This window comes from Cadophora gregata, assembly GCF_030347475.1.
Source record: "Cadophora gregata isolate MNR1 chromosome Unknown scaffold_1, whole genome shotgun sequence".
In the NCBI taxonomy this organism is placed as follows: domain Eukaryota; kingdom Fungi; phylum Ascomycota; class Leotiomycetes; order Helotiales; family Ploettnerulaceae; genus Cadophora; species Cadophora gregata.
The window spans coordinates 1820431-1844957 of record NW_026695924.1 but is presented as its reverse complement, the minus strand read 5'-3'; the positions used below and the strand labels follow the sequence as shown (position 1 = coordinate 1844957).

General features: G+C 48.6%; 7 protein-coding genes across 9 annotated transcripts; 1 reads left to right on the top strand and 6 right to left on the bottom strand.

The window, feature by feature from the left end:
* Positions 1 to 1004: 1004 nt before the first annotated feature.
* ONS95_000621 (uncharacterized protein) lies at positions 1005 to 2894 on the bottom strand (the record flags this gene model as incomplete). Its single annotated transcript, XM_058493785.1, has 5 exons — positions 1005 to 1891; positions 1944 to 2001; positions 2050 to 2598; positions 2651 to 2661; positions 2714 to 2894. The coding sequence occupies 5 exons, from the start codon at positions 2892 to 2894 to the stop codon at positions 1005 to 1007; spliced, it is 1686 nt and encodes a 561-aa protein (XP_058363987.1).
* Positions 2895 to 3926: 1032 nt separating this feature from the next.
* Positions 3927 to 4615, bottom strand: ONS95_015014 (uncharacterized protein). The gene has a single exon (XM_058508693.1). The coding sequence runs from the start codon at positions 4479 to 4481 to the stop codon at positions 4122 to 4124; it is 360 nt and encodes a 119-aa protein (XP_058363986.1). The 5' UTR covers positions 4482 to 4615; the 3' UTR covers positions 3927 to 4121.
* Positions 4616 to 10272, bottom strand: ONS95_000620 (uncharacterized protein). 3 transcript variants are annotated; one of them, XM_058493782.1, is made up of 5 exons: positions 9504 to 10272; positions 9229 to 9405; positions 7710 to 9181; positions 5717 to 7597; positions 4616 to 5664 (listed from the first exon to the last, which is right to left on the bottom strand). In XM_058493782.1, the coding sequence occupies exons 3-5, from the start codon at positions 8890 to 8892 to the stop codon at positions 5579 to 5581; spliced, it is 3150 nt and encodes a 1049-aa protein (XP_058363983.1). In that variant the 5' UTR covers positions 8893 to 9181; positions 9229 to 9405; positions 9504 to 10272; the 3' UTR covers positions 4616 to 5578. The 3 variants fall into 3 exon arrangements, with proteins under 3 accessions (XP_058363983.1, XP_058363985.1, XP_058363984.1); XM_058493784.1 differs by having other exon boundaries at positions 7710 to 10272; XM_058493783.1 differs by having other exon boundaries at positions 4616 to 7597; positions 7710 to 9113; positions 9229 to 10272.
* Positions 10273 to 15186: 4914 nt separating this feature from the next.
* On the bottom strand, positions 15187 to 15498 carry ONS95_000619 (uncharacterized protein; the record flags this gene model as incomplete). Its single annotated transcript, XM_058493781.1, has 1 exon — positions 15187 to 15498. The coding sequence occupies one exon, from the start codon at positions 15496 to 15498 to the stop codon at positions 15187 to 15189; it is 312 nt and encodes a 103-aa protein (XP_058363982.1).
* A 2778-nt stretch (positions 15499 to 18276) lies between these two features.
* Positions 18277 to 20794, bottom strand: ONS95_000618 (uncharacterized protein). The gene is made up of 3 exons (XM_058493780.1): positions 20423 to 20794; positions 18730 to 20364; positions 18277 to 18676 (listed from the first exon to the last, which is right to left on the bottom strand). Exons 1-3 carry the CDS (start codon positions 20591 to 20593, stop codon positions 18554 to 18556), a joined length of 1929 nt encoding a protein of 642 aa, XP_058363981.1. The 5' UTR covers positions 20594 to 20794; the 3' UTR covers positions 18277 to 18553.
* A 155-nt stretch (positions 20795 to 20949) lies between these two features.
* On the top strand, positions 20950 to 21916 carry MRPL10 (YmL10; the record flags this gene model as incomplete). The annotated part of the gene is made up of 2 exons (XM_058493779.1): positions 20950 to 21272; positions 21328 to 21916. The coding sequence occupies exons 1-2, from the start codon at positions 20968 to 20970 to the stop codon at positions 21914 to 21916; spliced, it is 894 nt and encodes a 297-aa protein (XP_058363980.1). The 5' UTR covers positions 20950 to 20967.
* Positions 21917 to 22340: 424 nt separating this feature from the next.
* ONS95_000616 (uncharacterized protein) lies at positions 22341 to 23092 on the bottom strand (the record flags this gene model as incomplete). The annotated part of the gene is made up of 2 exons (XM_058493778.1): positions 22341 to 22788; positions 22848 to 23092. 2 exons carry the CDS (start codon positions 23090 to 23092, stop codon positions 22341 to 22343), a joined length of 693 nt encoding a protein of 230 aa, XP_058363979.1.
* Positions 23093 to 24527: the final 1435 nt, after the last annotated feature.

Genomic DNA, 24527 nt, shown 5'->3' with positions numbered 1-24527 from the left:
TGGCTTTCCTTGATGCTATTCCCTTGTGGGAGAGTTGCTGCGCAGAGCTTGGTAACAGACATAGATTGCATTGCATATTAGAGCTAATCCTATCAATATCTTTATTCCTTCCCCTATTTTTCAATGCGTTATCCACGCTTTCGTCATGTATGCTACGAAGAAAATCGAGAGATAGTGTCAACAAGCATGCCTCTCAAACACTTGGCCCTACAACTTTAGGAACGATTAACTCTAAATCTGCTATGTACATATGGTTCGATATAGTACTCAAAGACCAAGTTTAACTACAAGGCATTCGAACCGAGTCCTTCTGTAGCCACACTTGTCTGTTGTCGTGCCTTCGTAAAATGATTAGTACCACTTTTTCCCAGCTATCACAATATAGATTTCCTAATGACACCTCATCATCACTCACGCCCAGCTATCGATGTTTGAAATATCTTTGCTCGTGCTCCTCTAAGCTTCCTAATATCCATGGCCGAAACGGATAGTTTCATGTCGAACTCACAGTGGTAATGTTCCGGCAAGTACAGTACATCGAACCAAGGTAGTTATGGAAGCATGGATATGGCTTGACCAAAGAGGTGCCTGCTGTATGGACTCAGCTCACACTCCGCGAGACTTGTTCATTAGAAGTTGTTCACTAACTTCAGGGCGTGGTGTGTGGTACAGGGCTCAACCTACCAATTTTTCGGTCTCTGGTTGCTCAAGAGATTGGAGGTAGGGTACCTAGAATTACAAAATAATTATAGGAACAGAGATCATTGACTAAACGTTGTATAGTACGGATTGGGAACAGAGGCCATGAGTTTCCATTCAATTTCTGGGTTACATTGCCTTCCGACCCTCCCACGTCCGAGAAGCAAGAAAATCGTGTAATCGCCCACTTTCTCCTCGCTTATTTCCATTACCCCATTCTTGAGCAAACAACACAAGTTCCGGACAAGCGAATCAAGATTGGAGCAAATCTCCCCTTTCTCTCCTGACCGCACCTAACAATTTGTTTACTTCACACCCACACTCCTCTTCAACAACCTAATCTCCGTCTTCCCAAGTCCATCTTCAGGTAAATCCCCCAGCCCGTCCTTCCCCTTCCAATACACACCCGCCGCTGATCCAGCAGGATCCTTAGCAGATTTAACAACAGATGGTTCTACCAAAGTAAAGTTCTTCAACCCAGGACTGTTGTAGAATTTCGCCTCCTCAGTATTGTCAGGATGGAAGCCAGCCGCCTTCTTAATCAGCGTGAACGCCTTCTCCAAGACTGTATCGTCAGTATTTTCTTCTGGTCCTTTCCCACCTCCATCGATACGCACGCGAACGCAGCGGTGGATACACTCGCCCGTTCCTTTCAATGGAATGCTGGTCTGCTTTCCGTCTTCGGTGCTGACACGGTGGTACCGGCCTGGGGTTCTGATGATGGGTTTCATGGCTTGTGCCATCGTGATAGCGTCGGTGACCATGGATGAGTCGTAGAGTTTGCCAAAGCCCCAAGGGCGAATGGCCTCTTTTTCTTTCTCGTAGAATTTGCTGTTGAGGTCTTGGATGAAGTCGAGGTAATCGGGATTGAAGGAGAGGATGCCTCCGTCGGTGTCTTCGAGCTGGGAAATCATCCAGGCAAGGGTAATGTTAGCAATACCAGCGTCTGGGTACGAGCCCCCGACGTTGCTGTGAGGACCGGGAAACCAGCATTGCTTTAGGACCTTGAGATTGACTGTCTGGCCTGACCCCTCGTTTGGCTGCTCCCAGAGGGTTGGAGTAAAGAGGTTACGGTGCTCATCAATAGCTAGAGCGTGAAATGCATGCTGGACAGCTCGTGCAACCTTGGTGTTGACGAATGAAAAAGGCTTGACATTCTTGCTGTTCCAGGGTAGAGGGATACCGAGTGCACCTGGTTGATGATCAGCATCTTTGTTCTCTGAGTAAATGCTTTACTACCATACCAACAGTATCCCACACACCCACAGCTCTGACGGGCATTCCCCATCTCGTCAAGCCAGCCTAATAATGTCAACTTCTGCTTCAATCAAGCCATGTCACGAAACTTACATTGATCAAGGTCTCCCTGTACTCCTTGTCGGTAAACCCTATTTTCTTCCCGTTTGCAGCTTGAAACTTCTTTGCAACCTCTGGATATGTCGCCAAAAACCATTTGCTCTGCTCGCCCTCCACATCCTGCTTCATCCAATCCCCAAAGATCGCCCAAAAGCTCTCCATCCCCATCTTCGTAAGAAGCCCTACATCACTGATCAACGAAGCGATGGCTCTAGCTGTATAGGCTCCACGTGAGAAACCCAAGACCACGATTTCGTCTCGAGGCTTGGTCTCATCATCGAGATCCTTTTGCGTTTCTGGGTTGAAGTTGTTGGCGAGGAACGCATAGGCTTCTCGGATATGTTCGCCAATGTCGTTCCCCGTGAGACCACCAACGAGTTTATCTTCGAGGTTGTCGGTACCGACTCCTCGTTGATAGAAGGCGATTTGCGTAATTCCTTTCTCGTCGTGGTGGTTGAGTGCTCTGACGATACGGGTTACGTTTGTGGGGATTTGAGTCTTGGGTGGTGAGAATGGTGAGGTATCAACTCCCATGTCACTGTTCTGTTCGTTCCATAAGCTCATGTTCAACGTATTCCACAAATGAGTTGCTTACCTGCCACGTTCCTGACCATTGTTAGTCTCAAAGTCATCATGATGTGAACCGTGGGTAACTAACCATCACAAGCAATCACAAATTTCCTGCCCACCGGCCTCTTTGATGACTTGGTAGAACTCATACCGAAGAATCGACGTACTACCGGACCAGCGCTTCGATTGATGGTGGTGGACACTTGGTACTCCGAAATGCAATTGGGGTGGATGAGTCGTAGACTGATGGTAGAAACTCGAGTGAGCATTTGAAAAACCTGATTAGATAAATAGGTAGGTAAAGAATGAATAAAGTGGAAGCAAGCTGCTGACCCTCTCTCTTAAGTCATCAACCGATCTCGGCTCTTGACCAAATCCAATCGAACGAATATCAAATAAAGTAGGTGAAGCTGTCGAAGTTTGACTTTCGAGGAAGGAGCTCTTGTCGGTCTGATCTTATATCTTTGTCCGAGATACACAACGTAGATTTCGCGCTTCTTTCCTAATCCACTCGAACCTCGAGATAACAGAAGAAATAGCAATTCGACTTTTGGCTCCAAAGGGCAAGCCACTCTCTATATAGATCACCACACCACCCACCCAACCATCCTCGCCTTGAGGAAACCAATAGTAAGCCCGTCTCCTGTGAAACAAGCCTTGTTTTCGTCTTACCTCGCCGTCCATCACTTTCAGCTGAGCTTACGCCCAGCGAACATGGAAGGCTGACGAGTGATTTTGCATCAAGGTAGGTAGTGTAACACAGTACAGCATGACATTCGCCAAAGCCGACACCTTACGCAAGCCATGCCCCTCCAACATCCACTCCAAAACCCTTTGCGCACTCAGCTGCCCCTCCTTTTTGAGCCATCCAACAACACACGCAAATGAATAGCAAGAAAAGCAAAAACAAGCTTCAAAGTCCTAGCCCTACAATAAGGCACGGCCGAGCTTTAGTGCATATCAAGTAAGCTTTCCGTGAAGCTGTGAACGAATTAAATAGTGCTTGTACTGGAATATCTTCCAATGATCTCAATGCCGAAATGGAAAGAAGAGAAAAGGAGCCTTAAAATGACCCCTCATTACTCGCTAATAGCCCAGCCAGCCACAAGGCGGGAATGCAGCAGCCTCTTCAGCCTTGCTGACAGTTCACCACCTCACCACATTTTCAGCAAGCCTCAAGAATATCAAGGCAAACTCTCGTTCCTTAGATCCTATTGAAACGCTTCATTTTATCTAGTACATGCATATACACGACAAAGGTGCTCTCACAAAACATGCCAAATACCTCAAATACCTTAGGTAGTGACGATGTAGAATTACAGAACGGTACTTCAGCTGAATGCTAGACATATATTAGGCTCAAGCCGTCTTCTCCAAGCAGCCTCTTGCAGCAAGGAATGGATGCAATGCCGCTCATGCTCATGGGTACCTATGCATATGTATGAAGGTAGACTAGACATGTACTCTACACATGCAGCCAACCTTTTCGAGGGCATCTAAAGCACTCTAATAACCCACTGCCGAATGAGATCTCCAAAAAAAATATAGCAGCCCATCCCCAATGTCTCGGAACTTCCCAGACGATCAAGTTGTTGCTTCTCGAGTCTTTCGCAAGCACGACGGGTGCTACTGCAGCATTCTGCTTGCTCTCTGTGATGCAGGTGCGCGGCGCAGGTATTCCGATGCACCGAAAGGTGTGTGATGTGGCTCAAGGTATGTATGCCGCATTTCATTTCCAGGGAAGAAGGTAGGTAGGCGTGGAATAAAGGCAAGCAAGCAAGGTGCAAGCCACAGAGTGACATTCGCTGCTCGGCTGTATCCTGCAATCGAAGCTGGGGAAAAGTGACGGCTCGCATGGAAGAATAGACTGGGAACGGCACATGACTGATGGCTGTTTTGGTGTCCTTTGAATTTTAACATTAAACGCATGGACATGCAGGTTGTATGCTACAACAGGCACGAATATCAGATCAGATCAGATGATGCTGGGATGGCAAATCGCGCCTGGTTGCGTTTTCATTTATTTACTGTACTGCTTGGGCAAGCTAAGTAGATAAAGTAGACCATGGCAAAGTACCTGGGTTCTTCCGACGTAACCCGCCATGTGGCCCGCTGGCCATTCATCCCAATTCGCGTCCATTCAAACAGCAAGTCAGGCAGGCAGGTGTTGAAGTCCTTGAGCCTTCAGCACGTCGCTTGCTTGCTTGCTTATGATTCATTTCCCGTAACTCTTCCATCCTCTGCTTTTTTCCCCCCACGGATTAAAGACGCTCAGCACACCACCCCATTTTTCGCCAACCCCATCTTGTTTCGTGATCATCATGACGTAGGCAGAAGCATCAGACAGCCCCCTACACGCCGTGTCGTGCCCTAAGATCCATCCACCCAACCCAAAGCAGTAACATTCAAAACTAAAACCAACTCAATCATTTGCAAGTAGCAGAGCTCCAGTAAAACCCCCGCAAAAATCCAGTGGGAAGAAGGCAATGTCCCTAGACCAATGATTGGCTTCGTCGTTGAGAAGTGAAGAAGTCTTTTAAGATAAACGACCGGATGTATGACATGGTATATTTTATGGGTAAACTATGGCTCTGTGGCCACTGAAAAGAAATGGTTGTCAATGCGATTAGGGTCGAATTTATGCGTGCTTCTGGTCGTGCAAAAAGAAAAGCGGTGGTGTCGTATCGAGGTTTCGTAAGTATCATGAGCGAATCGTAGACCGTAAGAACCTCGAAGTAGGGCAAGAGCCGCTACAAAAAAACCATGCCAGTTCAATGAACAGCTTTCCGCCCATATGTACTGTGAGAAGAAATGTTATAGAGAGAGCTTATGTGCCTCCTCCTTCCGAATGTCGTACTTTTTACAGAAAGATACTTTTTGGGTATACTTTTCCAGTCCCGTCTTCGTTTTTGTTGTGTCGTCGCTCCATAGGAGAGATGAAGGTTTGAAGCCCCTACTCACGTTGAGATACCGATTCCTCTGCTCGCACTCTCATGTGATTGGCTTGGGTCTCCAGACTGCGTGCCATGAGATGTGTAACTGTATTACAAATTAGCGACGTCCTGCAGTGCCCAAAAATCCTTCAACTTACCAGGCCAGATGGCGGCCCTGTCTAGCATGTAGGACGTCACCTTCAAGATCTTGCCTCCGTAGCCACAGTTGTCAGCACCTGGAAGTCTTTGCGGGACCGCTCCAACACTTGCAAGCTCGTAGTTCATCTTGATCTCAGCACTGTTGAGAACTTCTTGAACTTTGGTAAGTAGCTTGCAATCCTCTTCCTCCAGCAACATAATGCCAGGGACTTGGCCAAAGTCAATGTCGTCCTTTCCTAAAATGCCTAGATAGCGCCCAACACGCTCCTGAACCGTCGCTACCCACTCGGCGAGGACCTGGGCACAGTCAAATGCACACATGGCTGATTGCAATGGGAGCTCCCTGGATGTAAAATCGGCAAAGGTCACACCAAGTTTGTCAGACATTGAGAGTGAATCAGCGGCATAAAAAGCAGCTTTTCTGAGATGGCGTTCTCGCTTCGACGATGAGACAGGCTGCGAGGTTCCATGATTGCCATTGGTAGGAAGTCCGGTAGCTTTGAACTCTGGCGAGGAGGTCGAGGTGGGAGGAGAGTCGACGAAAATGGAACTAGTGGCGGAGTTATCTGATGGTTCTGTTGACTCCGAGTTAGACGCAGGAGAGTGCTGTGCATGTTGAATGATTTCGCTTCCACGTGATAATTCCTCTGCCATTCCATCCCAATCACGCTGCCAGAACTTCTCCTTCGACCGGGACAGATTTACAAACAGTCGGACATACGCAAGATCCAGAAGAGGGATGCTATCGGCAGAAAGAGGGCCAAATCCATAAGGATTAGGCCGCTCCAGGCTGTGGTGAGGATTACTGGCCCAAGCAGCTTGCCACGCTTTGAGCGCTGGTTCGATGTGCCGGTGCATCTTCTCAGTCTCCTCATTTGTCCAGATCTTGTTGTGATGTCTTTGGCGAGTCTCCCAAATATAATTATGAAGAGCGTTGATGAGTACAAGACAACCAAAGGTACTAGGCCGAAGCTCGCTGGTGACTTCAACATATCCTTGTCCATTAGCCATTTGTTGTTGTTGCTTTTCGCTGGAACGAAGAAGTTCACCTAAGGCTTCGTGAAATCTGACTTGATTGTGATCAGCCATCCGGGCACCACCCTTGGCATAGAAACTTTGGGCAGTTTCAGCAGTCCAAAATTCCTCGTCACATGGAAGATCCAACATGATTTCCGAGTTTGTCAGAGCTGGCGTGTGATTGTAAGCAGAGACCAACAGACTTGAAAGTATGAAGACTGCATAGAGAGTTCGCTTGCGCTCTTCCATGTTCTTCCAGTTGTACCAATCTTGTTGCTCGTCAGGCATTTCACTCTTGATACCAGTATTGTTCCACTCATCTGACATGCCCTCATCGCTCATGTGGACGTCTTGTTGATTTTGGCTCTGTGCGGGATGGGGCTTGAGCAATTCAGCAGCTCGCGCGAGACTGACCAGAGCGGCACAGTGGGTGCTTGCAATATCCCCGGCCGTCTTGTCTCCACAATTATGGCCATAGACGACATTCAGTAGCATAGCTTGGACGAGCCAGACTGGTGTGTGGACAGAGTTCTCAGCAAGTCTTGGGCCGTGATCAACACCAGCTTTCCGATGATCGGCCTTCCTCACATCGGCTTTCCGTCTTTCCTCGAGGTACAGTTGAATCATTTTCTTGGCTGAGTCGAAGAGATCTTTCGATTGCACCTGCTCCATCTCGTAGAGAGCTCCAATTGCTGCCATTGACAAGATGAGACATCCGCGACCTCCTACCAATCCAGGATTTCCACGACCATCGTTCGAATAAGCCGGGACATCAAATGAAAGAGTAGGGATATGGAGAAACGGGAGATGGGGGTGGAAATAACGAATATAGGACCCGATGTAACGTTGGAGATCGTGAGTGCCTTGAAAAGTCAGCAGGCGCCAGCACAAACTGAGAACTAAGTGGAGGAATTGGAGGGAGAAGACCAAATTTTGGTCTTCATAAGAAGAAACAAGGTGGAGATTTGAACTTACTAGGCAGATTCCGGCTGGTATCACTAATGCTGTTTGATCGGCCAGGGAAATGAGGAGACAATGGTGAACTGGTAGTTGCGGAGAAGATGTACTTCCGGCCGCCAAAAGGTGCGCACTGAGCAAGTGCGGCCAGGAGAGCTTGACGAGTAGAATCCGTGATCGAAGCAAGAGGAAGTATTGAATGCATACTACCACTCATGGAGATGGGTGTTTCTGGTCCAAGGTTCATTGGTGGATGGAAGCCCTGGGCTGTGATACCTGGCATGACAGAAGGGCTAAGTGAGCTCATTGAGGGTGGTGGGGTCGAGAAGTAGGCATCATTTGGCTTTTGGGAGAGGTTGTGAGGGGACATGGGGCCACCATTCAGTAAGTCATGGAAACCTTGGTTACCAAGATCCATGGCAAATGGGTTGGGAGTCATCAAAGGAGGTGCCATCATTGACTGTTGCCACATCGCCGCTGAGGATGTTGCAGGATTGTTAGATCCGTCCAACATGACTTCGCTGATGCCGCTTTGACTAGCCGTGCTAATGGCAGATGGTGATGATCCATCAATCGCATTCTCGTTTCCCTCGTGAAATGACATTTGGTGTTGGAAACCATTCATCCAGTCAAAGTTCTCCTCCAATGTTTGGCTAGCTGACATGTCTGGAAAGGCTTGATGATATGGCGATGCACCATCAATCGCCATTGACTGTGGAGAATCACTGTAGTGGAGTGCGTTTGGATTAATTGTTGAACCTGGTCCAAACAACAGCCCTTCAAAATCAAACTCGGGGTTAAATCCACCAACAGCCGGTGCCGTTCTCAGACCACCTCCGAAATCAATATTGTTGAAGCTGTGCGTTTCCAGTTTGGGTAATCCATGATTGATGCCTCGTTGACCAAGAGCCGTAGACATTCCACCGAAGTGATAGTCATTCTGCATTGGCAGGCCAGCGAGACTGGGGTGGCGGCTATGAGACGGCGCAATTCCACCACGGGCGACATTGACATTTGCAGCGGCCATTAATTGCATATGAGCTCCGTCAACGTGGCTGATGGTATTCGCTCTTGGTCTCATAGTGGTCGGCCCATGCCCGCTGTTGGCGACAGATCCTTTTCGTACTCTTCCCGGACCTGCGGTGCTGCTCGCAGCACTTTCTCTTCGATTTCTCGGTCTTGAGGAAGGAGTCGTTGTCATATGTAGTTTCTGCTGGTGTCGTAGTAACAGATCTCGCCGGGCAAAACATCTTGCACATTCAGGGCATTCGAATGGTTTTTCTTTTGTGTGGGAACGTTCATGGCGTTTGAGATGCTCTAATCGAGCGAAGGATCGTGAACAGGTACCGCATACGTGCGGTCTGGGTTTATCGGTCTTTGGTGGGGGAAAGTTGTTGGCAGTTTTGGAGGTTCCATTACTACCTGTGGAGCGAATTAGTACTAACACTGGGTGCGTAGGACAGTAAAATGGTAATGCCCTCGTCTCGATTCTGAAAAGTAAACTGTGAGGTCGAAGTGTGCGTCCTTGATCACATACCATTTTCTCCATTATTCAGCCCACTATTGGCTCCTGCACTGGCGGATGACGTTGCGGCGGGCATGACAAGAGGCTGTTGTTCTTGAATTGTTGCTTCATTCAGCATCGTCGAGTGAGGAAGTCGCGGAGGAGAGAGAGGAGTGTGCGAGCGAGGTCCACACGTTCCGAGTTGGCATACTATGTGAAGGTCTCTCAACAACTTCTTCTGGTGTTCCTGGCGTGGAAGCAGAGCGATCGTGGCAATAGTAGGGTGAGAATGGTCGGTTCACACTTACGGCTTTCCAATGGCCAACGACAGATGGATCCGTTACTGGGAACTTGCAGGCCGGGCTTGCAGCGACGAGGTGCAGGAGGGAATCCACAAGGTCTGATGCAACCACACAATTCAGTCAATCGCCTTTGCCAGCTTTAGCCGAATCAACTCCGATGCTCTTAGAAAGGTGGGAATTCCGCTCGATCGAGTGAGGCCGGCAAGGGCTGATCTGGAGAGTGATTTCGTTTAGGGCGTGGTTCGACTTGGAGCTGCTACAACCTGAAGCCGTCACAGAGGCTCGAGAGAAATTGGCAGGTCTGGTATTGTTGTTGATGTTGACCTTTGTCCAGGACGACGAGAGGTTGCACAAGAAGGCACGGCAAGAGAAAGGGCAGAAGAAAGACCAAGCAAACAGGTGTGGCTGTGGAGTCCAGTCAAGTCACTCAGGTCGACGAGAACGTTAACTTGTTAACGCCGTCGAAATGCAGTGGCAGCTAGTTGTGGCCGAAACTGGAGAGAGAGAGAGAGACGGACAGCTGTGAGCGCGAGAGAGGTCGGAGGACAGGACCTGGCGGTGGTGGGATGGAGCGGGCATGGATGGCATGGTTGGGGAAGAGAGATGAGAGGTGAGAGGTGACAGGTGAGAGGCCGGACTGGCGAGGCGAGTGAGGGCTGCTCGCTTTCAGTGCTGGCCTGACCCTGTCCCTGACCTTGTCCCTGTCCCTGTCGAGCCGCTACAGTAGCTAGGGGCGTTTGAATTTATGGGGAAGCGTGCAGGCCATCCCAGGACGAGAAAGGCGCGCAGCCCAGGCTCAGGCCGGAGACGCTTTTCTGACCAAGATACAGACGGCAGCTATGCACATCCCTCCACCGTTCGCCTCTGATTGGCACAGAAAGAGGGCTCACCAATCCTGAGACGCTCTTGAACAGGGGCACGCCGCGCACCTTGTCTGATACGGATTAGCAAAACCAGCAGTTGTGGATCGATCTCGCGACGGTGGATGAGAATGGGATAGAGTCAAGCTACGGCTGGGAATAATATGTTGACTACCTAGAACATGTGCACTTCTCTGCTTTGCGTATCTCGTGCAGGCGGGTAGCTAGCTAGTCAATGAATGCTCCCGTCTAGCCACAGGCAGAGCAGACGCAATACTGCAGGCAAGCAGGATTCGAGAGCCTGGTATGGAACAGGTACTAATTCCCTCATATGTTCGAGTGATTGACGCAAGAAACTTCTTACAACCCAAACCTATGGAGTTAGGCTTCTTCAAGGAAGCTGCTAGGCTTTAGCTGCAATAATCAGGGCTTGTGGAAGCTAGAACAGCTACACGGACAAGTAATGTAATTTATATCCAGCCTATGTATCCGGAATGTTCTCAGCATATCAGCTGGCTACAACGAAATACAGCATATCTGCACAACGCAACCTCGACAACTCAAATCGAGGAGGCTGGTTATTTGCAATTGCAGGGCACACTGTAGGACGACGAGCGTCGCTGGCCTGACCTGCAATCAAGCTCTGCAGCAGGAGTGAGGGTCAAACCAAAATCAAACCCATCGCTGCAGCGCAGTGCAGCCCAGCCAAACCTTCCCAGATGAGACGACATCCCGAGTGAAGAGGCAATTCAGGGAAGCCTCCGTGTATGGTGGGCACTCTATTTAAGAGTCCAAGAGAGACTGCCGCTGCTAAATCGGGCCCCGGCTCGAGCATTTTTATTAATATCTATCTACCGTACGCGTCGGCCTGTCCCACGCACTATCGGGAACGCTGTAGATTACTGTCTTGTACGAACCACCCGGACTGTATGTACGATGCAGCGCAGTTATACCGAGATGAAGGCTGGAGGGTCAAGCCCCATCGACTCTGCATGCATCCTGCAGAGCGGATTGCAATTGGCAATGGTTGCCGCATTGTACTGTAAGTTATGGTTCATAGGAAAGAATAATCCATCGGTCACGCTCGTCGCTCACTCGCCATCTCCGTTGTTCCGGTCACACAACGCTACCAACGGTTGTTTCCATCCTTTTTTCTCCTGCTTTTAAGAGCCTTCCTTCCTGGTTCCTGGTCTGGCAGGTATCGCGGCATATTTGGATGTCACTCTCGGGGAGTAAATCAGATTGTGCAGACCCAGGTAGCCAGGGTAGATTCCCTTGCGATGCATTTCCTACGAGTATGCTCCGAGTGCTGTATGTGAATGCTGCAGAGGTGGATAGCCAAGTCCGGCATCTCTCTCAAACGACCTCGTCAATTGGCTACAGCTCAGCCGACACGGTGCATCTAGAGTTCTCTCAAACGCTGGCTTCTGGCAGTGCAACTCTTGTATCCACCTCTTCCTGCACCATACCATGTATGTGGAAGGGTTCCGCAGAGCCGAAGTATCGATCTCGGTCTGGACACCTGACAAAACTCGCATCGTCAAGAAGAGTCACATCACAGAAAAGACCCGTAGATATCAGCTGGAGAAGTATCCACCTAGTACGAGTATCAAGGTTTGCCTATCCGTTTGACATCTGCACTGTCTAGGCGATCCGATCCACGCGCCAGTAGCAGGTCTCCTTTATATATTGTATTATTGCAGTCACAGTCAACGGAGGTAATCTCCTTTGGTTGCCCTTCTCCTGGAACTCTATCTCCGCACTGATTGTGTATGATCGTTATCCCCCGCGTGCTACAGTATCACTATCAGAGAGCACACAGCCAGGTCGTGGTCGTGGCCCACGCTTCTCTTTCAATCTCGATAGCCATCGGGGAGGGACCAGGGGGGAGCGATAAGAGAAACCTCGGCCAGAGCAGCTGCAGCTCCCGCCAGGGTCTTACACACTTGGCAAGCTCGAGAGTCGAGGCACAGCGGTACCTTACTTTATGACGACAATGATAAGAGGCATTTCTCAGCCATGCCTTCCAATTCGCTGTGAAGCAGTTTTTCCAGAATGGCCATGCAGCTGGGAGTGGAGTGGAATCTGTGCAGCAGGACAGGACAGGGCACGCAGTGCAGCGCTTGATTCGGCGCGCGATGCTTGCCAGACTCCGTCGGATCCGTTCGTGAAGAGTTCTGCTGTTCAGGTGATGTGCATTGCAAGGGCTCGGCAGGGATCGTTGGCGCCACCAAACAAAGTCAGGACCAGCCAAGAGACTGACTGAACTGACGGAGGCATCGAGCACACCCATGTCACCTCGTCAATTTTTCTGGGCAGAGGACGAGGAAACACTGCAACAGCGATGAGGCGACGAGATGGTGAGAGGACTGCGAAGGTGAGCAGAAATTGTTCTGCAGTGGGGGTACCTGAACGTACCTACTATAAGTTGCGATTTCCTCCCGACCTTACCTTGAAGTGTGAAGCCATCGAGCGAGTAGGGCTAGGTAGGTAAGGGCTAGGTAGGTAAGGGCAAGGTAAGGTAGGAGATAGGAGTAGGACAATTTAGCTGGGGCGTAGATTCGCTAAGCTTAGGGAGGCTGGCAAGGCTGGCATACTCGACTCGAGTAGGTCTAGAGAAGACAGTACTGTACCGTACACCTAGCAAATGCAAATAGGCCTCATACTTGTATCCACACGAACTGCATCATTATTGTTCTGCGGAAAAGCCTCATGCTCATTCATGGCTCAAGCTCAAGTCAAACTGCCTTTCGGCGCCCGGCCTAGCGCCTAGCGTGGCCAAGGCCGCCTCGACAACTCGGAAATAGCTGTACTGTACCAGTAGTAGGTACGAAAGGTACGAAGTAGTACTGTAGTAGCTGGCTGCAAGTGCGGTGCCAGCCCATTTTGACCCTGTCCATCGCCGATGCAGAAAACGTTTAGAGCTGCACGCTTTCCCCTGCACGCGCAAGCCTGCGGCCCTGTCCCAATAATAATCGCCCGTTGTCGGCATGCCCAATCAGGCTCGTGGTCAGAGAGCCAGATCCCGGGCGTCTGAGCCCTGGCCCCTGGCCCCTGCGTGCATCTTCTGAGCTCCAACCCTGTCATTTCCCCAGACTTTGGCAAGCCACCGTGCTCCGTGGTCTGTCCTTGAGGCGCGGATCTTTTCCACCTGGCATGCCGTGCTGCACCACATTCTTATTAACATTAGCATGGTGAGAAGCCGATCAGACTGCGTTTGTACTGTACTGTACTGCTGCTTCTCGACATCCTCGATGTTCTCGATGACGGCGTATAGACATCGCCTTCGCCTTCGCCCTCACCCTCACCCTCACCCTCACCCTCACCCTCACTTTTCCGCCAGGGCCCAGATGCTAGAGCTAGAGCCAGACCACATACCTAGACTGCCGTCCCATCTCGTCCACAGTATCTAAAATGACGTGGTTTTCTGTCCGTAGCGACGTCCATCAACCGTCCATCAACGTCCACCTGCATCGATTGACAGGACCAGGAGCCGAAGCGATTTCTCCTCTTCGTTTCGGCTGAAGGTTCATGGATCGAGATCTCTCGATAGATCCATCACATCTAAAGACACGAATATCATTTGGCCTGGACTTGAGCCTACGGAACGTGGCCCTGCTCTAGAACCACCAAAGAATCCATGGCCATGAGATAGACTTGTCAAGTGAAGCAGTGAATTTCTCACACGCTCGTTGTTGCCTGTTGACTTAGGTAATTTAAAGACAATCTGGCGATGTTGAATCAAGCTGCCAAAACATGCCGAACTTGGTTACCAAATTATTATCAATGCTTGGCATCCACTTGCACTGGACGAAGGATCAAAATTAGTCAAGATGCCGCTCCTGCTGTTTGTTGAAAGCTTCCAATTTCATATCGTCCAAAATATTTCAGCTCTGAGCTGGCTCAACATGTCAAACACTGCTGTGGTAAAGGCAATAAAGTTTACGGTCGCCCATGCTTTCTTCATAAAGCCCGGATCTGCGTGAAGCCCAAGCCAGTCTGCGGACATTATATCGAAGCAGGTTAAAGCAACCGGATGCCGGATATCAGCCAATTTAATTAGCCTCTTACCCCAGACTTATCAGAAGCAGTGTGGAGCTAACGAGTCCTCCTGACTTCGATTGTGGAGAAAGGGTACGGCCGGCGGATGCAAACCATACTCAGAATAGTCCAATCGTAAACCAATAGTTTTCCAAATCCATCTCAGATTCCCTCGCAGACCAGCTCTCCTTGACGCCCCCTTTTTCACATATCCACTCGTTCGCAGAGGACGCTCGTCATGTACAAGAAGGACCATCAGTTCCAATTACTCTCAAGCGGCGGAAGGATCGAACCCTCTTGCTTATGGTACGGCTTAGTACTTGGGAGGTACCGGTACCAGTACCATATAACAACTTTTCCTGGATCCCGACCCTGCCGATTTGCACTTCTGTGCTTCATCCCATCGCAAGAATCCAGCATCTGGCACAAATGGGCCATGGAAAGACGGTAGGGAACAACGTTGATCAAGCTCTGGAGTCTTAACACGAGGGTGGAAGGTCGACTTTAAGGAGTTTCGGGTAAGTGTTTGACCGTGGTTTCTGGAAGGATCACACTCCATCCATGAAACATGCTTTCTATTATCATACTGTACCATCGACCCATTCCTTTCATCTACGATCCATGCCCAAATCCTTGACATGTAATACGGATGACCTGCGATAGTACACAGGCTACGCAGTCCGGACCAGAGACTACTTACCACTTGGATTTAGAGACGCAGGCTCGGCAGGATTGCAGCACATGCACAGGAAAATCCTAATTCGACACTTAAGTCGGCAGCTAAAGCATCATGCTTCAATTGACGAAAAAGCGAGCAAGCCGTTCCGTTTCTCTTCGCTACAGTACCGTGCCGATCGCCTCTGGATCTGCCCCCCTTTACCCTCGCAACTCGTTTTACCGAGCCCGAACGAGTCCAAATAACATCCGATGCTCCCAGGAGTGCAGGCGAGAGAACCAGGTTCATCCATTCCCATCCTGCTTATGAAGAAAATACTCATCATAGCCAAACTGCAAGCCACAAACGTGGTGATCGGGATGGATTTCAATTTATTTCCGGTCAACTTCTCTCTGTGCCAATCTTCGTCGTCGTCATCATCCATTATTTTTGTTCTGTATTCATCAAGCAGAAATGTTTACACCCCGCCATACCCAACTTTCCTCCCGCAATCGTCTCGATCCTTTTATTGATTATCTCTAGATTTTTTCTCTAGCTAAAAAGAAATCCCCATCCCAGACTCCTACAAAGTAAAACGCATACTCGCCTGCCCGTTGCGTCGCCCGCCACGCACATCAGCGTCTAGCTAAACTCAAATCTCGAAACCCAAGCTGCAAACAACATAGCCAGGCAAGCAAGCTCTTGTCGCACTCCAAGCCAAGCAACCGAACATTCGCAAGACAGCCAAACAGCTGAGCGATGACGGCAAGCTCACGATCTAACAGATCAGGCTGGGTCATTCGCAAGCCATTTTATTTGGCGAGGGAAAATCTAGGGGACCAAAACACGCTGGTGGTGGGGGATCGGCGGCGACGGAACATGCAGCTTTACGAAATGGCGCATTCTCCAGAGCCGTATCGACGTATCCACCAACTGGAGGATGACGAACGCTGTAAGTTCCAGCGGCAAACCTCCTGCTTATGGCATGGCACGAGAATTTGTCTACTTACCTTTTATTTTTGCCTTCCTTCTTTCCTCTTTCGTCTTCGAATGTCACTTTTTCGCCTCCCTCTTTGTTGAGACGCAGTATGAAAACTCTTCCCCGGCTTCCCCATCTCCCCCAACTCCCCCATCTTCCACTTACTCTCCCGCTTCTACTATTGCGTTCCTGGGCTGAAGTCGGATCCCATCGGTGGGTACCGGGTGGTTTGTATCCATCCATCGTTTCAGTGCTTTGATCTTGAATTCCAGCCGTTGGATCGGCCGAAGGATGGTTTGAAAGTCCAACCTCGGGATCTAACCCTTAGTGGATCGATCAAAAAAAAATGTTTCTTCCTCGTTGCGAGACTGCGAGCATGTGTACAAGCCTGAGAATAATTGGTAGTTGGTAGATTATAGTCTGAGCTAAAGCTGTGTGGCATCTTACATTCTTGAACAGCCCAAAGTCTATCTGAGAGACCGGAAAGTATCTCCGCGTGTGTATTGTGAGCTTCTATTGGTTGTTTACTCGTCACGAGTTTGGGTCCCTTGAAAATTCTATCGTGGAAGAGGCTTCTGTCGTATGCTTGGATTACTCGAGTAGTTGCATATGGAACTGGTCTGTAAATGAGGCTGTGTCCTTGCTCGTACACAGCCGCATGTACTACTAACACGAGATAGACGTAAGAGAGAAAGAGGAATCATCTGCAAGCGCTCACCAAATTGCATTTCTCTACGGTGCCTGGGCGTCGAAACTGATATTCTCCGTACTTGCAAAATCGTTCCTCTGGCTTCTTCCCTACCGCGAGCTCTTCGTTAGAAGATCTTATTTTTGTAATGTGTTTCAAGACCGTTGCAGCAGATGTTCCTTATATAAAGTCCGGAGCGGCATTCGGGTGTTAGAGGTATATCAGACAACCCCTCCAGACTTCACAAGATGCCTCGACAGGCGGCTCTATTCAGCATATGTTGCCCTCAGTATACACAAATTCTGATCGACTAGAAGTAGCAAAGTCTAGTAACTTGAAAGTATACCAACCATCTCCTTAGACCACTTTGGAGTGGGTGGCGTACGGCACGTCAATAAAAGTACTGGTAACAGAGCAATGTACGATTCTGGATATCCTCAATTGAAGTCTTCTTCATGCCTATACATGACTTGACCTGCTTCTAAATGACTTCTCCGTACAACTTTTGCTAGCCTTCAAGTCTGCCTACTTTTACTATTACGATTCCCCATTATGTTGAATACAAACACACTGTCCATTTGCACATTCGCGCCTCTTGGCTCATGGTAAGGGTATTACTCGTGTCTTAAAACTACTCTTAATCGCCTGGTAGTGCACACTTGCATTTCTAGGAGCCATGTTGTGACGTTGGAATTTTGTCCTCACCTTGCTGCCAAACAGACACTCTCGCTTAATAAAAGGGGTACACAACAAACATATAACTGGGCAAACGGAATCGTACTACAATGCTACTAGAATACAGCCATTCCTAGTTTCTGGAAAAGGTCACAACAGTTATTCGACACCTTCAATTGTCTATGAGCAGATGTACCGACAAACATTTTCCCGTGACAATGATTTTCACGACAAATGCCAAGTTTCATATTCTTGGGGTTCGTTATATCATTTTATGCTTCCATCTACAGGGTTTCATCAACCGAAAAAAGGCATTAACCAGTGAGAAATAGATCCAAATTATTGACAAGGAGAATTACCAGTTAGCGTTCTGCCAGTTAAGCCAGGCCAAGCTGTCACAATGGCGTCTCAGGCAGACTTTCGCCGCTCTAGGTCCAAGCGAGACGCTAGGGACGATACATACCCATCAATGTTGATCGAGCCTTGTGCTTCATTGTCTTTGGAAATGAGTATGGGATGCAATTCTACTAATTTTTACCTTTGCTCCCTCTAGAGTTCGACATTCCTCGAGTTTTGTGTTGACTGTTGACATCTGACACTAAGCGAATCGCAGAATAAGATTGGGCCGAGCGACTCGGAAAGCGATGCCATACAGTCCGGACTGAACAGCCAGCGTAAGCGTGAATGTACAGTTCAAAAACAGTCAGTGGTGTTCAATTTCAGGTCAACCCTGGACTTGAGCGTTAGAGTGGAAGCTCGCCATCACGTCTCATTCATTATTGATCGCCATAAGTAGATGTTGCCAGCCTCAGCCCAGTGGTTCGAGAATTTCCTGCGGTCTTAAACAGAAGAGAGAATAGTCCACTAGTGAGAGGATGTATTCTGACATTGGAATGACCATGTAGCAAATTATGCTATGTTTTTCTGACAATCAAAGACTCTAGGGGTAGTACCGGCAAGGGAGAGCCTGAATGACCCCAATCTCCAGAAATTGTTTTTGGCGCAGTATGTTATGCAAGTTTAAGACAAGTACAGGCATTGTGTGTATTCCTTGATAGACAAAGAACCATTTTTGGTCGCCCCCAATACCACATATATTGACTGAAGTATTCCCCACACCCGTGCCTCAATCTGCGAGTAAGGATTCCTGAGCAATATTCAAGTAAAGGGGTGCTTCGTGTCAAATTTATCCAATTCACTGCCATCACCCGAGTACCCTAGCGCATGTCTATTGTCATCGATGACTCGGGCGTACTCGATTAGTAGACGAAAAGTATAGATCTTGGAGGTGGTATCAGAACTCTGAATTGTAGTGCTGTGATGGGAGAACTAACCTCAATATCCTCTCGTCTCAAAACCTTTTCTGCCCATTGTCGTCCTTGACGCCCAAGCTTACGAGCCTCAAAGTCATGCCTAGGAACGTATAGGTGCCCGTCTTGGAGAGCTTCAGATACAGATCCAATGCCAATGAAATAAGCTAAGATGCTGTATAACTCCTCGTATCCATTATCAAGAGGGACAAAGTGTCTCCAAGCGAAAAGTCTCGAGTCGTGCCATTCCCTGAAAATTGTACTCTTGATTCCCAGACTTTTGCTTTTCAGGAAGGCATGCCATCTACCGGAAAAGGAGTGCCCATCGACATCAATGAGAAACTTTGACAAGAATTGTTCCGCTAATGTCGTGACGTTTTTGAAGGAAATTAGAGTGTCGTAAAATGTGCAATCTGGTATACATGCGATAGCACCTGTAAATCCAACATCCGTATGTCTTGCGGAAAAGTCGCTTATATTGAAGTGGTTGAACATATGGTAAGCGCCTTTGAGATCAGGATCTTCGCTAAGAACCCGTGCTTCCTTATTGGCCATATAGGTGCCGTTGGTGAAGAGAACAAGACGCTGGCGATGCATACTCTGCCAATTTTCGGCAGTGTTCGTACCACCAGAAGTTACTCCTCTCCACATCAGGGTGTCTTTCTTGTCATCCCAATCATAGTCGAACTTAGGGTCATACAGGTATCTTTCATCGTCCATGTAATACATATTTGCGGGGAACAAGATGTCGCTGTTGATATTGACTTTGCACTCTCCGAAAATAGGAAGAAGTTGCTTGCTGACCATCATTGAACTCGGAGCAAACAAAAGTCCATGTTTGTGTTGAATATCGGGACCAACAACACAAAGATCAGAAGAACGATTGAAGTTAGTCACGAAGCCATAGTTGTCCCGGTACCCTGCTTCTCCGAGACTCACAGTCTGGTTCCTCGCTCGAGAATCCGGTGGGCAGGCTTCTCTAATGACTGGTATGAAACTCTTCCCAGCAGCATCAAAGAATTTCGGATCCACTTGCATATTGGAAGTTTCGTTTTCCTTGAGAAATCCTGTCATATTCTTGGACCATTGAGATGTAGCTTCTGGGAAAATTTGCCTACTCGCAGCTTCAAGTGATAACAGTTCTTGCATGTTGTCCCATGGAACTACCACCCGTGGCTGGTCGAGTCGATTTATTGAAATATCCATATCTGGCAGGAATTCCACGAATTGCTTCACAATTTTTGCAAACGTCTCTACTCGCCAGTTTGCGTTTGTCAATTTCCAGATCTTGTGTTCTCGTATGTGCAGTCCTGATATTCCGTTCCTTGGATCTTCGTGCATTATTCCAGCGGCTTTTCGTAGCATTGCCGGTTCGACTCCCCAGAACGGTCTCAAATCATCCATTATCTGCCCGAAGTCGTCGATGTTATGGACTCCTCGTTCGCGGGCGAACTTGTACCATTCCTTGAATCCAGGAGGAGGATTCCTTTTATAGCTTTTCCGATAGCTTTTTACGGTCTCTCTGAAAGTTTTCGATCGTCTACTGTCGTATAGTCTCCAAGCTTCATTGGCATCTCTCATAAGAGTGGATATTGGGTGATTGTCCTGGACTCCTGCGTGGTGCTCGAAATATTCTTTATCCTGGTGCCACTCAACAGTCTAGATAGCCTCATTAGCACGAGCAGTGTATCTAAACTGTGCTGATCTGCGATTTTACCTCATACCCATGAGCACTGCTTTGCCCTGGCCATCTGCTTGGAGTGATAGGACGTAGAGCTATGCTCTGGATTGTGGTTCGCAGGTCCGACCCAGAGATGAGAAGAAAGTTTGTAATGAGAAATGCAACTCCGACAAACGTCGAAAGTAGAAGGAGATTCCGTTTGTCCATACCGAACTGCGCACAGGAATTTACCACTGCTGGTTGGCTTCCAAAGGCTGTCCTGTAGTGGATGGCATGTCCAGCATAAAACTTGGCAAATGGTCGTTGGGTCACCTTTTTGGATAGAGGTTCAGAAACTTGGAGTCTCTCAGTACCAATCCAGGGATTTTGGGAGAAATATCCTTGCTCAAAGTTTTGCTTGCTGGAAAGTCAACAAAGGTGTAACGAAGGTCGCAGCCTCGCAGCCTCGCCAAGGAAGCGACCAGGGTCCAAATGCATTCACCAATCAGATCGCTCTTGCTTAGCTGTTAGCGGCATGCTTTCTGGACCTCAACTTGAGATGATAAAAATCCCCGAGATCGAGATCAACATCGACAAATACAATGCCTCCACGATTACCTGCGCTCTCGGCGTACTGTCGGGCAGCGCCCACCTCTGCGCAGCCCTTGTCGGCGTTTCTGCTGCCGTTCATGCAGGCACGAAATGCTTCTATTCTAGGCAGCCTGTCAGACAACCAAGGAGCATACAACAAGCGTATCCGCCGTGGTCGTGGTCCATCGTCAGGGAAGGGAAAAACCTCAGGAAGAGGTCATAAGGGTCAGAAGGCGCATGGAAAGGTGCCAGCACGATTTCAGGGTGGTCAGACGCCTCAGGAGATTGTCCAAGGAATCAGGGGCTTCGAGAACAGGTTCGTATTGAATTTGAAAATGGAAACGCAAGGAATGCTAAGTCAATGAATCTAGATTCTCTGTTGAGATGTCCCCGATCAATCTCAATAAGATACAAGAATGGATAGACCAAGGCCGCCTGGACCCGACCCAGCCCATTACCTTGAAGGAACTGGTTGAAACGCGTTGTTTACACGGTATTAAGGATGGAGTGAAGCTCCTAGCGAGAGGCAAGGAGGACCTGAAGACGCCAATCAACATTTTGGTATCACGAGCTTCAGCTGCGGCTATTGAAGCTGTCGAGGCAGCCGGAGGCAAGGTCACCACGAGATATTACACCAAACCCTCCATCAAAAGGATTTTAAGGGGCGAGTCGGAATCGAGCTTCACTCCTCTTGCCATGACACCTCCTCCCACTGAGGAAGAATCTCCAATTCTCTCTGCGGTTCGGTCCTCAGCTCCATTCTCGTATCGTCTCCCTGATCCAACGAGTCGAAAAGACTTGGAATACTACAGAGATTCGAACAAAAGAGGTTATCTGAGCCATCTGGTGGAAGAGGGACATGGCCCCAGTTTATTCTTCAAGACACCGGGTACCGGAACAAAGAGGAAGGCCAAGAAGGCCGGAAAGGCAGCAGTTGGTGGAGACAATAAGTTGTGGTAGAAATAGGAGGAATTGTATAATATATTTTGTACAAGTATGGACATGTATAAAACCATCCCATCTCGTGTACTCGACTTACGAGGGTTACGAACTGCTGAGGATTTCCTCTTGGCCATTGAATCTAGGGTGACGAGAGGTTTTAAGTTAGGCTCAACACGGTTTTCCTCAACATTCCTCAGGCATGTGTCATATCTCATGTTCCATGGTGCATCTTCTTGCGAGCATACAGGATATTCAAATTTAAACGGAAGGAAGATACCAGTTGGATTTTTGTCTAGTGCCATGTGCTCTATGGAAACAGAGAGTGGAATAAACGGAAGTGGCGCGAACAGTGCTTCATCTCAGACCGTTCTTCTCCTGAGAGCCTAGACGTTCCAGCTTTCAGCATTCAGGTAGCTGGCTGTAAATCTCAGAACTTCAATTGTCAATTCCGTGCTTGCTCAACTAGTAACTTCCTCATACCCCTCCAAGTAAAGGCGGCGGGTATTTCGTCCTCCCAGAACTCCAGCAAATGATCAACACTAGGCAGTAAGTCGAACCAATCCACTGGCATAAAATCCTGCAATCGGGAACTCTGACGAGCAGCAAGGAGGACAAAAGTGCTCCTCGTAACGCTCCTAATCATACCATATGTCCCATGATGTCTATGCTTAAAGCCTGGCTGATTAATCTCATTACGATCGGCAGCGATTTGGAGTCCCTTCTTAACGTAGTCATCACTTGCCAAGTCCCGTTGACCTCCATTTATTGCATGCTTCACGAAAGGCCAGTACATTAGCTCGTAACAATTCAGAAGATGTCCTTTGAGGATGAAGTTCAAGACGTCATCTTGATATCTTTCTAACTCGTTGGGAGAAGGCAACGACTGGATCCTGAAATTACGAGGATCAGCACTCGGCTTCTCTGGTGGCAACCAAAATTCGAGGCTTACCAGTCTTGTGCTTCTTGCTCGAATTCAGCAGCACTATCATACGCGATTTGTATTCCTCGAGGGGTACTCAAGTCTAAGCTTTTGGAGATGAATGCCATGATTCGATTGGCAAGCCTCCGAAGAGCAATTTCAGCAAGGTAGAAGAACCATGATCGATCCGTGTCTGGGATAGAATTGCGTGGAGGGTCTGGGAAACTTTCGAGGATTCCACAAGTCAATGGTACGAAATCCTGGAGGGCTAACATCTCAGTGACTCTCACTTCACGAAAGTTAGCCGTTGTTAGATGCATCTGAGTGGATGTGCCTACATTTCGGACTTCAAGCACGTCCAGTAAGTACTTTCCTCTGCCACGGTCACACCGTCCAACTCATATTCGGGAGGAGAGGACGATCTCACGTCCATGCCCGCTTCGGCGAGACAGCGGAACCTTTGACAAAATGACAGCGCCTGCAAAAACATAGACCAGGCTGCCTCTGGCTGCATCATTGTAGAAAAGTAAACGCCACAATAGAAGAAGCATTGCGCCTCCAATATACCTCTCTTCCCAAGACATACTCCAAGACGCTTCTGGGATGCAGCAAAATACGGCTGCGCTTGTGCAACCCTACGCTGATCGCTTGCCTTGAGATCGCGCTCCTCTACTTGGCCGGGTGAAGTTGGTCCAAAGTCTGTGGCCAATGTACCCAGAGCAAGAATTAAAAGCTTCGAGGCTTGTCAAAAACATTTCGCAGTACATGAGCTGTAATAAATACTGACCACAAGGCATGACTGGGCATCCCAGCTAATGCCATCTAGACACACTTGCTGCATGAGCCTTCTAATGTCCTCCTTGTTCAAAATAGGATTTTTGGAATGGACCCCTCTCCAGAAATTTTCTAATAAAGCGTTGCAAATACTCATACTGAATTCATCAGATAAGCTTCCAGGTTGCTGTTGGGAGGTAACTGGAGTGCAGACCATCTTGGATGGACGACTGAGTTGACTAGTTGCTGAATGGGTTCTCATTGCAAGACGGCTTCAAGTCGGACGTCGATGAGAGAGCTTTGGACGCAACCTAACCGACTCTCAATCTCTCGTTGTGTTGGGGATGGTACCGTTACTGTCTCAGGCGAAGTTTGCTGATCGGATGGAGATGTCCTGTCTTTTGAAAAGAGCAACGCCTCCAACCGGTCGAAGCGTTCTAGTATAGCAAGACTCGCAGGATCGAATCTGCAAATAGATTAGCCATACAATGGCAGGAGCGCGCCTGAGACTCAGAATCCCCTGATACATGAGTGAATGCAAGTAATTAATGTTGTAATGTACTCGATAGACTAAATAACATGACTGAGACGAATGCTCGAACCCCGAACTCGGGCACATACTACTGAACCAAAATACACAGAGAATGAAAACCTACGATGATAGATCCTAAGGAGACCAGGTACATGTCGTTCCAGCCTTCTCACAAAATCCACATTGCGGCCGCTTGTTGTCACATTTCGTTCTTCGGGCACGACACACTTGACAAGCTTTGTTCGCACGTTTCCGAGGGTATGCAGCAGTTCCGCGAGGAGCGGGACGTTTGCGAATTCCATCAGACGGCGATGCCGACATAAGTGATAAGAAGCCCGGATTATATGAGCAATTATTGAATCAAATGGTGTACGCGGAGTGTCGTCCTTGAGGCTGGGCTCGCG

Excerpts from the sequence above, each read along its gene's own strand:
- ONS95_015014 (XM_058508693.1), bottom strand. The coding sequence starts at position 4,481 with ATGCGAGCCGTCACTTTTCCCCAGCTTCGATTGCAGGATACAGCCGAG.
- ONS95_000620 (XM_058493784.1), bottom strand. The coding sequence starts at position 9,240 with ATGGAGAAAATGGTATGTGATCAAGGACGCACACTTCGACCTCACAGT. Across the intron at positions 7,598-7,709 it reads TACCAGCCGGAATCTGCCTA|GCACTCACGATCTCCAACGT; the intron begins GTAAGTTCAAAT and ends TGACTTTTCAAG. Across the intron at positions 5,665-5,716 it reads CAGGGCCGCCATCTGGCCTG|TTACACATCTCATGGCACGC; the intron begins GTAAGTTGAAGG and ends TTTGTAATACAG.
- ONS95_000618 (XM_058493780.1), bottom strand. The coding sequence starts at position 20,593 with ATGGACAAACGGAATCTCCTTCTACTTTCGACGTTTGTCGGAGTTGCA. Across the intron at positions 20,365-20,422 it reads GCAGTGCTCATGGGTATGAG|ACTGTTGAGTGGCACCAGGA; the intron begins GTAAAATCGCAG and ends GAGGCTATCTAG. Across the intron at positions 18,677-18,729 it reads TGAGACGAGAGGATATTGAG|ATCTATACTTTTCGTCTACT; the intron begins GTTAGTTCTCCC and ends ACCACCTCCAAG.